Source organism: Falco punctatus (genome assembly GCF_963210335.1).
Source record: "Falco punctatus genome assembly, chromosome: 18".
NCBI lineage: Eukaryota > Metazoa > Chordata > Aves > Falconiformes > Falconidae > Falco > Falco punctatus.
In genome coordinates this window covers 1,787,884-1,800,473 of record NC_137598.1, presented here as the reverse complement: position 1 = coordinate 1,800,473, position 12,590 = coordinate 1,787,884, and the positions used below count along the sequence as shown (strand labels likewise).

Genomic DNA, 12,590 nt, shown 5'->3' with positions numbered 1-12,590 from the left:
AACCTTCTGTCTTTTTCATCTCAGTCTCCTGAAAACGGATTTCAACTGGCAGCCCAACGCCACCACCAACCATGCCGCGCTGAGCTGGTGGGCACGGGCCACTGAGGAGTACTGAGCATCCCCAGCGCCGCGCAACACCAGCGCAGCTGGCAGTGCAGCACAACCTCGGCCCTTCCCTGACCTCTTCTCCTGCCCTCTGCTCTCCTCCTCTCCACTCTCTTCCTCGCCGTCAGATGGGGCAGGAGGGACACCCAAAGAGCCCTGCAGGGCTGACGGGCCAATTCCTGGGGAGCTGGAATGCCTCACCAAGGCGACATTTGGAGCGAGAAGCCATGCTCCCGAGAAGGTGCCTCTGCCTCCCCCAACACACGACAACCAGCATCTCTGGGTCTGGCCTACTGTCCCCCTGAGAGACCCTCCTGCCCCTCTGGGCACAATAAAGATTTCCTGCATCCAAATCTTGTCTCCCTCCATCCTTGTTCCGTGTTGGGAAGACCCTGGGGTGGGTGCCTGGCAGGTGTGGGAGAGCAAATTCTAGTCCTGAGCTTCCCAGGAATGGTGAGTGTGGGCAGTGTAGGGACAGGGGTGATGCAGGCAGCAGTCAGGGGAGAGAAAGCCTTTTGGTGGTGTTTGCAGTAGCTGAGGAAAGGGCAAAAGGCAGAGAGCAGGACAGGCACTGGCAGTGCTGCTTTGCCTGGTCTTCTCAGCCTGGGAGCGGCACCAGATCCACCGTGTCCCACTGCCCCGCAAAAGCACGGCAATGTGTCTGTGCACCTGCACAGAGGTGGCCAGACCAGAGCCAGTGTTGAACCCCTGGGCTGAGAAACGACGCTCGACTGATGGAGAGCAGCTTGTCAGGAAAGGCCGTGGGGGTGCTGTGGCCACCAAGGTGAGCATGAATGTCCACATGCCTTGGAGCAAAAGCAGGGAGCAGAAGTCTGGGATGCATGTGGAAGAGGTGGAATGAGGAAATCCTTGCCCTCCACTCAGCACTGGCGAGGCCGCCCCAGCACAGGAGACATGTGGGGCTACTTGGAGAGAGTCCAGCATGGGGCCACGCAGACAATTGTGCTGGTTTGGACTGGGGTGGCGGCAATTTTGGCCTTACTGGCAAGTCTTGGTCTATACTTTTGATTTATACAGACAACAGTGTTGCTAACACCGGGATGTGTTTTTTGGAGCTGAGCAGTGAGTACACAGAGCCAAGGCCTTTTCTCCTTGTCACGCTGCCCCACCAACAAGTAGCCTGGTGGTGCACATCGAGCTGAGAGGGGACACGGCTGGGACGGCTGCCCCGCGTGACCCAAGGGATATACCTTACGACCGGTTGTGATATTCTCTAGCCTGACAGTTTCCTCGCTTTTCCCCTTCCAGTTGCCTCCTCCATCCCAGCGTTGGGGAGCAAGCAAGCGAGCAGCTCTGGGGTGTTAACTCGCTAGCTGGGGTCAAACCACACAAATGATGAAGGGGCAGGGAGCATGCCTCTGCTGCGGAGAGCCTCAGAGAGATGGCACTGTTCCTGCTGGCATCGGGGATGCTCAGGGCAGTCTCCCCAATGTGCATACACGTCTGATGGGAGGCTTTCAAGAAGATGGAGCCAGGCTCCTTTTGGAGGTGTCCCTTGGTAGGACAAGTGGTGATGGGCTCCAGCTGAAACACCAGAGGCTCTGCCTCAACATCCCAATCCTCTTTTTCACTGTGAGGGTGAGCAAGCACAGTCCCAGCTTGGCCCGGGAGGTTGTGGCGTCTCTGTCCCTGGAGACATGCACCAAGTGTCTGGGCATGGTGCTGGGTGCACTGGCTGGAGGTGGCAGCATGAGAAGATGCCCTGCAAGGACTCCTCCCACAATGGTCAGGCTGTGATTTCTGTGATTTTGTCTCTGCGGCAGAGAAGCTATGAGCACCAAGTGTGTTGGTCAGTGCGTGGTGTGAGCACAGGGAAGGAGAGAAGAAGGAAAAGAAGAGGGAAGGGAAGTGAAGGGAAGTGAAGGGAAGGGAAGGGAAGGGAAGGGAAGGGAAGGGAAGGGAAGGGAAGGGAAGGGAAGGGAAATGTGTAAAGAAGGGGAAATGTGTAAAGAAGAAGGAACAAAGAGGAAAGAAGAGGAAAGTGTAGGGTTTGACCCACTGATGTCAAAGGTCTCTTCATCCCTAAATACTCCAATGATTTGATGATGCTACCATAGGGAACAGGACGTGTACGCCTTCCCTTTCCTTCCTCCCCAAGGCTCTCAAGCAGACCCAAGGAGGCACAAAGTGTGGCAGCCATACCAGGTATTGCCTCTGGCTGGCTTCCAGCCCCTGGGGCATCCACGCTCCTCTGTAAGGAGGCTGGAGGCCTGCAAACGGCCCCAGGCTGCATGTCCTGCTGGCAGGGGGGCAGCCTGCCTTCAGGCAGGGCCCTTGGACATCGGGCGTGGGACCATGTATGGCCAGAGGCACCAGAGCTGTGAGGTCTCCCCAAAAGACATCTCCTTCTGGCTCTGCTGGGCTTGGGACACTGCCCTGGTGTGGTTGGCAGGGGCCACGTGCAGGGCAAGGGAACCCCACAGCCGAGGCTGGGCATTGAAAGCAATGCTAGAGAGGCAGGCGTTGCATGCAGGTGTGTTTTATTGCAGTGCAGAAAGACATATAACTCAGAGGCAGGTAAGTTGACAACCGGGCCCTCAAGAGCGATGTTGCTGCAGGCTTCTCCCAGGTGGTGGCTGTTATAGAGACAAGCCGTTGCCCTGTGGGACACTGGTGGAGTCACACATCTGGGCACAGGCAAGAGCAAGGAGATGGGGTGTCATAGAGAAAGGGGAAAGAGGGGAGAAATGAGAGGAGGCGTGAGCCTGAGATGGCCCAGGGACTGTGGAAGCTCTGGGGCTGGGTCTAGCAGGGCCCACAGGTGTCCCAGAGCTTCTTGCCGTAGCGGGGCCAGGCGCAGGGGGTGCAGGCCGCAGAGGTGTAGGGTCTGCCAAAGGTGCAGAGGCCGCCCGAGCCCTGTGTGGCCCCAGCGCCGTAGAGGCCCCCCAGCCCCAGGGAGCCCCCAAAGGCGGGTGCTCCGGAGGAGCCCACCACGGCTTGCTGGGGGAAGGAGCTGAGGATGGGGCCGGGGAAGGTGACGACCACGGGGGGCGGCTGGATGAAGGCCGTTGAGTCGGGGCACTGGCGGGCGCACAGCTCGTTGCAGCTCTCAGCGATGGGCTGGGGGACGGCAACGCTGGTTTTTGGTGGGCACAGGTCGTAGCAAGACATCGTGGCGAGGGTGGGAGAGCGGATCCTGAAAGACGCGGCCCAAAGACAGGTGTCATGAGTGAAGGAGATGGCCCGGCCAAGCCGTGCCCTGTTCCCAGGCCTGTGCTGGAGCTGGAGGAGCCAGAGCCAGCTCCTTGCCCGCACTGCCTGCTGCTTGCCCTTTGCCCAGCCAGCCCACCGGCTGCCCTGCTCTCCCCACACGCCAGGCACACAAAGCCTCCCCGAGAGCCCGTGCAGGGCCTGGCTCTGCGGGTCCCAGCCGTGGGGCTCCCTCCTCCTCTTGCCGTGCCTCAGCCCACCCTGGCCACTGCAGCCCGCTGCCAGCACAGCTCTCCTGGCCATGGAGGCCCCACACCAGCCCCTGCCACAGGAGGCCGAGACCCCCAAGCCCCCACCTACCCTTGTCCTGAGCAGAGCGAGGCAAGAGTGGTGGATGCTGGCACTCGCCGACAGCAGCCCTTTTATGCTGGGGTGGCGAGCGTGGGGAGGAGCTGGCCGTGCTGGGGACACGTGGCTCATGGTGCCAAGCCCCTGCATCCTCCCCGTGTGGCACGGGGCTGTTGTGCTGATGCCGTTTCCTGGCCAGCCCCAACCCGCTCTATCAGCCCCTGCAATCACCCCACTCGGACGCTTGCCAGCTGCCACCTAATGCCACCAATTAGCCCCACTGTCTTTTCATTATCTCGCTGTGTAAGAGGGCACGCAGCGTGACAAAGGCTGACTGGTAGCGCCCTGCGTGCCATAGCTCTTCTCCAAGGGCTTGGTCTCAGGCTGGCCTCATGCCTTCATCGCAGAGCCACACGGCAGAGCGTGGTCCTGCCGCTGGCCAGGAAGGCAGCCTTGCAAGGGCCTCCCGCACACCAGCCACCGCATGACGTACGCCGCGTGGCTATTATCTACAGAGGCACGAGGTTACGAAACGAAAAATCAAAGGCACTCCTCTCGGGCACTGCCTGCTCAGCACGATGCATCACTCGCCAGCCCAAGGGAACTGGGTGCCATTCCCCTCCAGGCACTGGCCATCGACTTCTGCACATCTGGGGGCAAGACAGACCCCTTGTGCTCTTCCCCAAGGTGCATGGGGCAAGGAGCACCGATGCCCAACTGCAGCCACTTTGTCACAGGGTCATGTCAGCTGACCCCCAATGCTACCAGGTCCTCACGGGTGTCCCGGGAGCCCCATGTCTGGGGGATGGTGGTGGGCAGGGGCTGCCCTCGGGGTGCTGGGGAGCTGGGAGCCCCGTCTGAATGCGCAGCTGCAGCAGCCCCCGCTGGGCTGGCCCGGCTGGTGCTCGGTGCCGGCCCTCGTCCCGGCAGGGCCTGGCTGCGGGCACAGGGCAGAGATGTCCTGCCAGGGCAGAGCACAGCACAAGGCCGGCACCGTGCGCAGCCCCCAGCAGGGAGGTTCCTGCTCTCATTTAGCCCACGCAGCAGGACCGGGAGGAAGGCTGGGAAGCGGCAGGTGCTGGTCGGTGCAGGGGATGCTGACTCAGGGAGGGACAGGAGCCGGACAGCCCCGTTGTCATCGGCAGGAGGGAGTGCCGCCTCTGCAGATTGGCCCAGGTGGTGCTGAGCAATGGCGCGGCCGGTATAAAAGCTCTGCCTCTGCCCGGCTCTCCACACAACTGCTCTGGTCGCCTTCTCCTCTGGGAACAGGGTAAGTCTGTGAGCGCTTCCCCTCCTGGCCCCCTGCTCATGCCCCAGCCCCTCCAATCCGGGTGCTTACGTCTGCTGCTCTCTTTCAACCTCTGCCCTCTTGCAGAGCACCGTCCGATCCCTCGCCACGATGTCTTGCTACGACCTGTGCCCACCAAAAACCAGCGTTGCCGTCCCCCAGCCCATCGCTGAGAGCTGCAACGAGCTGTGCGCCCGCCAGTGCCCCGACTCAACGGCCTTCATCCAGCCGCCCCCCGTGGTCGTCACCTTCCCCGGCCCCATCCTCAGCTCCTTCCCCCAGCAAGCCGTGGTGGGCTCCTCCGGAGCACCCGCCTTTGGGGGCTCCCTGGGGCTGGGGGGCCTCTACGGCGCTGGGGCCACACAGGGCTCGGGCGGCCTCTGCACCTTTGGCAGACCCTACACCTCTGCGGCCTGCACCCCCTGCGCCTGGCCCCGCTACGGCAAGAAGCTCTGGGACACCTGTGGGCCCTGCTAGACCCAGCCCAGCCGCAGCCCAACGCCACCACCAACCATGCCGCGCTGAGCTGGTGGGCACGGGCCACTGAGGAGTACTGAGCATCCCCAGCGCCGCGCAACACCAGCGCAGCTGGCAGTGCAGCACAACCTCGGCCCCTCCCTGACCTCTTCTCCTGCCCTCTGCTCTCCTCCTCTCCACTCTCTTCCTCGCCGTCAGATGGGGCAGGAGGGACACCCAAAGAGCCCTGCAGGGCTGACGGGCCAATTCCTGGGGAGCTGGAATGCCTCACCAAGGCGACATTTGGAGCGAGAAGCCATGCTCCCGAGAAGGTGCCTCTGCCTCCCCCAACACACGACAACCAGCATCTCTGGGTCTGGCCTACTGTCCCCCTGAGAGACCCTCCTGCCCCTCTGGGCACAATAAAGATTTCCTGCATCCAAATCTTGTCTCCCTCCATCCTTGTTCCGTGTTGGGAAGACCCTGGGGTGGGTGCCTGGCAGGTGTGGGAGAGCAAATTCTAGTCCTGAGCTTCCCAGGAATGGTGAGTGTGGGCAGTGTAGGGACAGGGGTGATGCAGGCAGCAGTCAGGGGAGAGAAAGCCTTTTGGTGGTGTTTGCAGTAGCTGAGGAAAGGGCAAAAGGCAGAGAGCAGGACAGGCACTGGCAGTGCTGCTTTGCCTGGTCTTCTCAGCCTGGGAGCGGCACCAGATCCACCGTGTCCCACTGCCCCGCAAAAGCACGGCAATGTGTCTGTGCACCTGCACAGAGGTGGCCAGACCAGAGCCAGTGTTGAACCCCTGGGCTGAGAAACGACGCTCGACTGATGGAGAGCAGCTTGTCAGGAAAGGCCGTGGGGGTGCTGTGGCCACCAAGGTGAGCATGAATGTCCACATGCCTTGGAGCAAAAGCAGGGAGCAGAAGTCTGGGATGCATGTGGAAGAGGTGGAATGAGGAAATCCTTGCCCTCCACTCAGCACTGGCGAGGCCGCCCCAGCACAGGAGACATGTGGGGCTACTTGGAGAGAGTCCAGCATGGGGCCACGCAGACAATTGTGCTGGTTTGGACTGGGGTGGCGGCAATTTTGGCCTTACTGGCAAGTCTTGGTCTATACTTTTGATTTATACAGACAACAGTGTTGCTAACACCGGGATGTGTTTTTTGGAGCTGAGCAGTGAGTACACAGAGCCAAGGCCTTTTCTCCTTGTCACGCTGCCCCACCAACAAGTAGCCTGGTGGTGCACATCGAGCTGAGAGGGGACACGGCTGGGACAGCTGCCCCGCGTGACCCAAGGGATATACCTTACGACCGGTTGTGATATTCTCTAGCCTGACAGTTTCCTCGCTTTTCCCCTTCCAGTTGCCTCCTCCATCCCAGCGTTGGGGAGCAAGCAAGCGAGCAGCTCTGGGGTGTTAACTCGCTAGCTGGGGTCAAACCACACAAATGATGAAGGGGCAGGGAGCATGCCTCTGCTGCGGAGAGCCTCAGAGAGATGGCACTGTTCCTGCTGGCATCGGGGATGCTCAGGGCAGTCTCCCCAATGTGCATACACGTCTGATGGGAGGCTTTCAAGAAGATGGAGCCAGGCTCCTTTTGGAGGTGTCCCTTGGTAGGACAAGTGGTGATGGGCTCCAGCTGAAACACCAGAGGCTCTGCCTCAACATCCCAATCCTCTTTTTCACTGTGAGGGTGAGCAAGCACAGTCCCAGCTTGGCCCGGGAGGTTGTGGCGTCTCTGTCCCTGGAGACATGCACCAAGTGTCTGGGCATGGTGCTGGGTGCACTGGCTGGAGGTGGCAGCATGAGAAGATGCCCTGCAAGGACTCCTCCCACAATGGTCAGGCTGTGATTTCTGTGATTTTGTCTCTGCGGCAGAGAAGCTATGAGCACCAAGTGTGTTGGTCAGTGCGTGGTGTGAGCACAGGGAAGGAGAGAAGAAGGAAAAGAAGAGGGAAGGGAAGTGAAGGGAAGTGAAGGGAAGGGAAGGGAAGGGAAGGGAAGGGAAGGGAAGGGAAGGGAAGGGAAGGGAAGGGAAGGGAAATGTGTAAAGAAGGGGAAATGTGTAAAGAAGAAGGAACAAAGAGGAAAGAAGAGGAAAGTGTAGGGTTTGACCCACTGATGTCAAAGGTCTCTTCATCCCTAAATACTCCAATGATTTGATGATGCTACCATAGGGAACAGGACGTGTACGCCTTCCCTTTCCTTCCTCCCCAAGGCTCTCAAGCAGACCCAAGGAGGCACAAAGTGTGGCAGCCATACCAGGTATTGCCTCTGGCTGGCTTCCAGCCCCTGGGGCATCCACGCTCCTCTGTAAGGAGGCTGGAGGCCTGCAAACGGCCCCAGGCTGCATGTCCTGCTGGCAGGGGGGCAGCCTGCCTTCAGGCAGGGCCCTTGGACATCGGGCGTGGGACCATGTATGGCCAGAGGCACCAGAGCTGTGAGGTCTCCCCAAAAGACGTCTCCTTCTGGCTCTGCTGGGCTTGGGACACTGCCCTGGTGTGGTTGGCAGGGGCCACGTGCAGGGCAAGGGAACCCCACAGCCGAGGCTGGGCATTGAAAGCAATGCTAGAGAGGCAGGCGTTGCATGCAGGTGTGTTTTATTGCAGTGCAGAAAGACATATAACTCAGAGGCAGGTAAGTTGACAACCGGGCCCTCAAGAGCGATGTTGCTGCAGGCTTCTCCCAGGTGGTGGCTGTTATAGAGACAAGCCGTTGCCCTGTGGGACACTGGTGGAGTCACACATCTGGGCACAGGCAAGAGCAAGGAGATGGGGTGTCATAGAGAAAGGGGAAAGAGGGGAGAAATGAGAGGAGGCGTGAGCCTGAGATGGCCCAGGGACTGTGGAAGCTCTGGAGCTGGGTCTAGCAGGGCCCACAGGTGTCCCAGAGCTTCTTGCCGTAGCGGGGCCAGGCGCAGGGGGTGCAGGCCGCAGAGGTGTAGGGTCTGCCAAAGGTGCAGAGGCCGCCCGAGCCCTGTGTGGCCCCAGCGCCGTAGAGGCCCCCCAGCCCCAGGGAGCCCCCAAAGGCGGGTGCTCCGGAGGAGCCCACCACGGCTTGCTGGGGGAAGGAGCTGAGGATGGGGCCGGGGAAGGTGACGACCACGGGGGGCGGCTGGATGAAGGCCGTTGAGTCGGGGCACTGGCGGGCGCACAGCTCGTTGCAGCTCTCAGCGATGGGCTGGGGGACGGCAACGCTGGTTTTTGGTGGGCACAGGTCGTAGCAAGACATCGTGGCGAGGGATCGGACGGTGCTCTGCAAGAGGGCAGAGGTTGAAAGAGAGCAGCAGACGTAAGCACCCGGATTGGAGGGGCTGGGGCATGAGCAGGGGGCCAGGAGGGGAAGCGCTCACAGACTTACCCTGTTCCCAGAGGAGAAGGCGACCAGAGCAGTTGTGTGGAGAGCCGGGCAGAGGCAGAGCTTTTATACCGGCCGCGCCATTGCTCAGCACCACCTGGGCCAATCTGCAGAGGCGGCACTCCCTCCTGCCGATGACAACGGGGCTGTCCGGCTCCTGTCCCTCCCTGAGTCAGCATCCCCTGCACCGACCAGCACCTGCCGCTTCCCAGCCTTCCTCCCGGTCCTGCTGCGTGGGCTAAATGAGAGCAGGAACCTCCCTGCTGGGGGCTGCGCACGGTGCCGGCCTTGTGCTGTGCTCTGCCCTGGCAGGACATCTCTGCCCTGTGCCCGCAGCCAGGCCCTGCCGGGACGAGGGCCGGCACCGAGCACCAGCCGGGCCAGCCCAGCGGGGGCTGCTGCAGCTGCGCATTCAGACGGGGCTCCCAGCTCCCCAGCACCCCGAGGGCAGCCCCTGCCCACCACCATCCCCCAGACATGGGGCTCCCGGGACACCCGTGAGGACCTGGTAGCATTGGGGGTCAGCTGACATGACCCTGTGACAAAGTGGCTGCAGTTGGGCATCGGTGCTCCTTGCCCCATGCACCTTGGGGAAGAGCACAAGGGGTCTGTCTTGCCCCCAGACGTGCAGAAGTCGATGGCCAGTGCCTGGAGGGGAATGGCACCCAGTTCCCTTGGGCTGGCGAGTGATGCATCGTGCTGAGCAGGCAGTGCCCGAGAGGAGTGCCTTTGATTTTTCGTTTCGTAACCTCGTGCCTCTGTAGATAATAGCCACGCGGCGTACGTCATGCGGTGGCTGGTGTGCGGGAGGCCCTTGCAAGGCTGCCTTCCTGGCCAGCGGCAGGACCACGCTCTGCCGTGTGGCTCTGCGATGAAGGCATGAGGCCAGCCTGAGACCAAGCCCTTGGAGAAGAGCTATGGCACGCAGGGCGCTACCAGTCAGCCTTTGTCACGCTGCGTGCCCTCTTACACAGCGAGATAATGAAAAGACAGTGGGGCTAATTGGTGGCATTAGGTGGCAGCTGGCAAGCGTCCGAGTGGGGTGATTGCAGGGGCTGATAGAGCGGGTTGGGGCTGGCCAGGAAACGGCATCAGCACAACAGCCCCGTGCCACACGGGGAGGATGCAGGGGCTTGGCACCATGAGCCACGTGTCCCCAGCACGGCCAGCTCCTCCCCACGCTCGCCACCCCAGCATAAAAGGGCTGCTGTCGGCGAGTGCCAGCATCCACCACTCTTGCCTCGCTCTGCTCAGGACAAGGGTAGGTGGGGGCTTGGGGGTCTCGGCCTCCTGTGGCAGGGGCTGGTGTGGGGCCTCCATGGCCAGGAGAGCTGTGCTGGCAGCGGGCTGCAGTGGCCAGGGTGGGCTGAGGCACGGCAAGAGGAGGAGGGAGCCCCACGGCTGGGACCCGCAGAGCCAGGCCCTGCACGGGCTCTCGGGGAGGCTTTGTGTGCCTGGCGTGTGGGGAGAGCAGGGCAGCCGGTGGGCTGGCTGGGCAAAGGGCAAGCAGCAGGCAGTGCGGGCAAGGAGCTGGCTCTGGCTCCTCCAGCTCCAGCACAGGCCTGGGAACAGGGCACGGCTTGGCCGGGCCATCTCCTTCACTCATGACACCTGTCTTTGGGCCGCGTCTTTCAGGATCCGCTCTCCCACCCTCGCCACGATGTCTTGCTACGACCTGTGCCCACCAAAAACCAGCGTTGCCGTCCCCCAGCCCATCGCTGAGAGCTGCAACGAGCTGTGCGCCCGCCAGTGCCCCGACTCAACAGCCTTCATCCAGCCGCCCCCCGTGGTCGTCACCTTCCCCGGCCCCATCCTCAGCTCCTTCCCCCAGCAAGCCGTGGTGGGCTCCTCCGGAGCACCCGCCTTTGGGGGCTCCCTGGGGCTGGGGGGCCTCTACAGCGCTGGGGCCACACAGGGCTCGGGCGGCCTCTGCACCTTTGGCAGACCCTACACCTCTGCGGCCTGCACCCCCTGCGCCTGGCCCCGCTACGGCAAGAAGCTCTGGGACACCTGTGGGCCCTGCTAGACCCAGCCCCAGAGCTTCCACAGTCCCTGGGCCATCTCAGGCTCACGCCTCCTCTCATTTCTCCCCTCTTTTCCCTTTCTCTATGACACCCCATCTCCTTGCTCTTGCCTGTGCCCAGATGTGTGACTCCACCAGTGTCCCACAGGGCAACGGCTTGTCTCTATAACAGCCACCACCTGGGAGAAGCCTGCAGCAACATCGCTCTTGAGGGCCCGGTTGTCAACTTACCTGCCTCTGAGTTATATGTCTTTCTGCACTGCAATAAAACACACCTGCATGCAACGCCTGCCTCTCTAGCATTGCTTTCAATGCCCAGCCTCGGCTGTGGGGTTCCCTTGCCCTGCACGTGGCCCCTGCCAACCACACCAGGGCAGTGTCCCAAGCCCAGCAGAGCCAGAAGGAGACGTCTTTTGGGGAGACCTCACAGCTCTGGTGCCTCTGGCCATACATGGTCCCACGCCCGATGTCCAAGGGCCCTGCCTGAAGGCAGGCTGCCCCCCTGCCAGCAGGACATGCAGCCTGGGGCCGTTTGCAGGCCTCCAGCCTCCTTACAGAGGAGCGTGGATGCCCCAGGGGCTGGAAGCCAGCCAGAGGCAATACCTGGTATGGCTGCCACACTTTGTGCCTCCTTGGGTCTGCTTGAGAGCCTTGGGGAGGAAGGAAAGGGAAGGCGTACACGTCCTGTTCCCTATGGTAGCATCATCAAATCATTGGAGTATTTAGGGATGAAGAGACCTTTGACATCAGTGGGTCAAACCCTACACTTTCCTCTTCTTTCCTCTTTGTTCCTTCTTCTTTACACATTTCCCCTTCTTTACACATTTCCCTTCCCTTCCCTTCCCTTCCCTTCCCTTCCCTTCCCTTCCCTTCCCTTCCCTTCACTTCCCTTCACTTCCCTTCCCTCTTCTTTTCCTTCTTCTCTCCTTCCCTGTGCTCACACCACGCACTGACCAACACACTTGGTGCTCATAGCTTCTCTGCCGCAGAGACAAAATCACAGAAATCACAGCCTGACCATTGTGGGAGGAGTCCTTGCAGGGCATCTTCTCATGCTGCCACCTCCAGCCAGTGCACCCAGCACCATGCCCAGACACTTGGTGCATGTCTCCAGGGACAGAGACGCCACAACCTCCCGGGCCAAGCTGGGACTGTGCTTGCTCACCCTCACAGTGAAAAAGAGGATTGGGATGTTGAGGCAGAGCCTCTGGTGTTTCAGCTGGAGCCCATCACCACTTGTCCTACCAAGGGACACCTCCAAAAGGAGCCTGGCTCCATCTTCTTGAAAGCCTCCCATCAGACGTGTATGCACATTGGGGAGACTGCCCTGAGCATCCCCGATGCCAGCAGGAACAGTGCCATCTCTCTGAGGCTCTCCGCAGCAGAGGCATGCTCCCTGCCCCTTCATCATTTGTGTGGTTTGACCCCAGCTAGCGAGTTAACACCCCAGAGCTGCTCGCTTGCTTGCTCCCCAACGCTGGGATGGAGGAGGCAACTGGAAGGGGAAAAGCGAGGAAACTGTCAGGCTAGAGAATATCACAACCGGTCGTAAGGTATATCCCTTGGGTCACGCGGGGCAGCCGTCCCAGCCGTGTCCCCTCTCAGCTCGATGTGCACCACCAGGCTACTTGTTGGTGGGGCAGCGTGACAAGGAGAAAAGGCCTTGGCTCTGTGTACTCACTGCTCAGCTCCAAAAAACACATCCCGGTGTTAGCAACACTGTTGTCTGTATAAATCAAAAGTATAGACCAAGACTTGCCAGTAAGGCCAAAATTGCCGCCACCCCAGTCCAAACCAGCACAATTGTCTGCGTGGCCCCATGCTGGACTCTCTCCAAGTAGCCCC

General features: G+C 61.0%; 4 protein-coding genes across 4 annotated transcripts; 2 read left to right on the top strand and 2 right to left on the bottom strand.

The window, feature by feature from the left end:
• Positions 1-55: 55 nt before the first annotated feature.
• On the bottom strand, positions 56-3,774 carry LOC308055023 (uncharacterized protein; the record flags this gene model as incomplete). Its single annotated transcript, XM_080368594.1, has 1 exon — positions 56-3,774. One exon carries the CDS (start codon positions 3,772-3,774, stop codon positions 2,872-2,874), a length of 903 nt encoding a protein of 300 aa, XP_080224720.1. The 3' UTR covers positions 56-2,871.
• Positions 3,775-5,020: 1,246 nt separating this feature from the next.
• Positions 5,021-5,391, top strand: LOC308055050 (feather keratin 4-like). The gene has a single exon (XM_080368628.1). It carries the CDS (start codon positions 5,024-5,026, stop codon positions 5,387-5,389), a length of 366 nt encoding a protein of 121 aa, XP_080224754.1. The 5' UTR covers positions 5,021-5,023; the 3' UTR covers positions 5,390-5,391.
• Positions 5,392-8,229: 2,838 nt separating this feature from the next.
• LOC308055052 (feather keratin 4-like) lies at positions 8,230-8,599 on the bottom strand. Its single transcript, XM_080368632.1, has one exon. It carries the CDS (start codon positions 8,594-8,596, stop codon positions 8,231-8,233), a length of 366 nt encoding a protein of 121 aa, XP_080224758.1. The 5' UTR covers positions 8,597-8,599; the 3' UTR covers position 8,230.
• A 1,246-nt stretch (positions 8,600-9,845) lies between these two features.
• Positions 9,846-10,749, top strand: LOC308055026 (uncharacterized protein; the record flags this gene model as incomplete). Its single annotated transcript, XM_080368597.1, has 1 exon — positions 9,846-10,749. The coding sequence occupies one exon, from the start codon at positions 9,846-9,848 to the stop codon at positions 10,746-10,748; it is 903 nt and encodes a 300-aa protein (XP_080224723.1). The 3' UTR covers position 10,749.
• Positions 10,750-12,590: the final 1,841 nt, after the last annotated feature.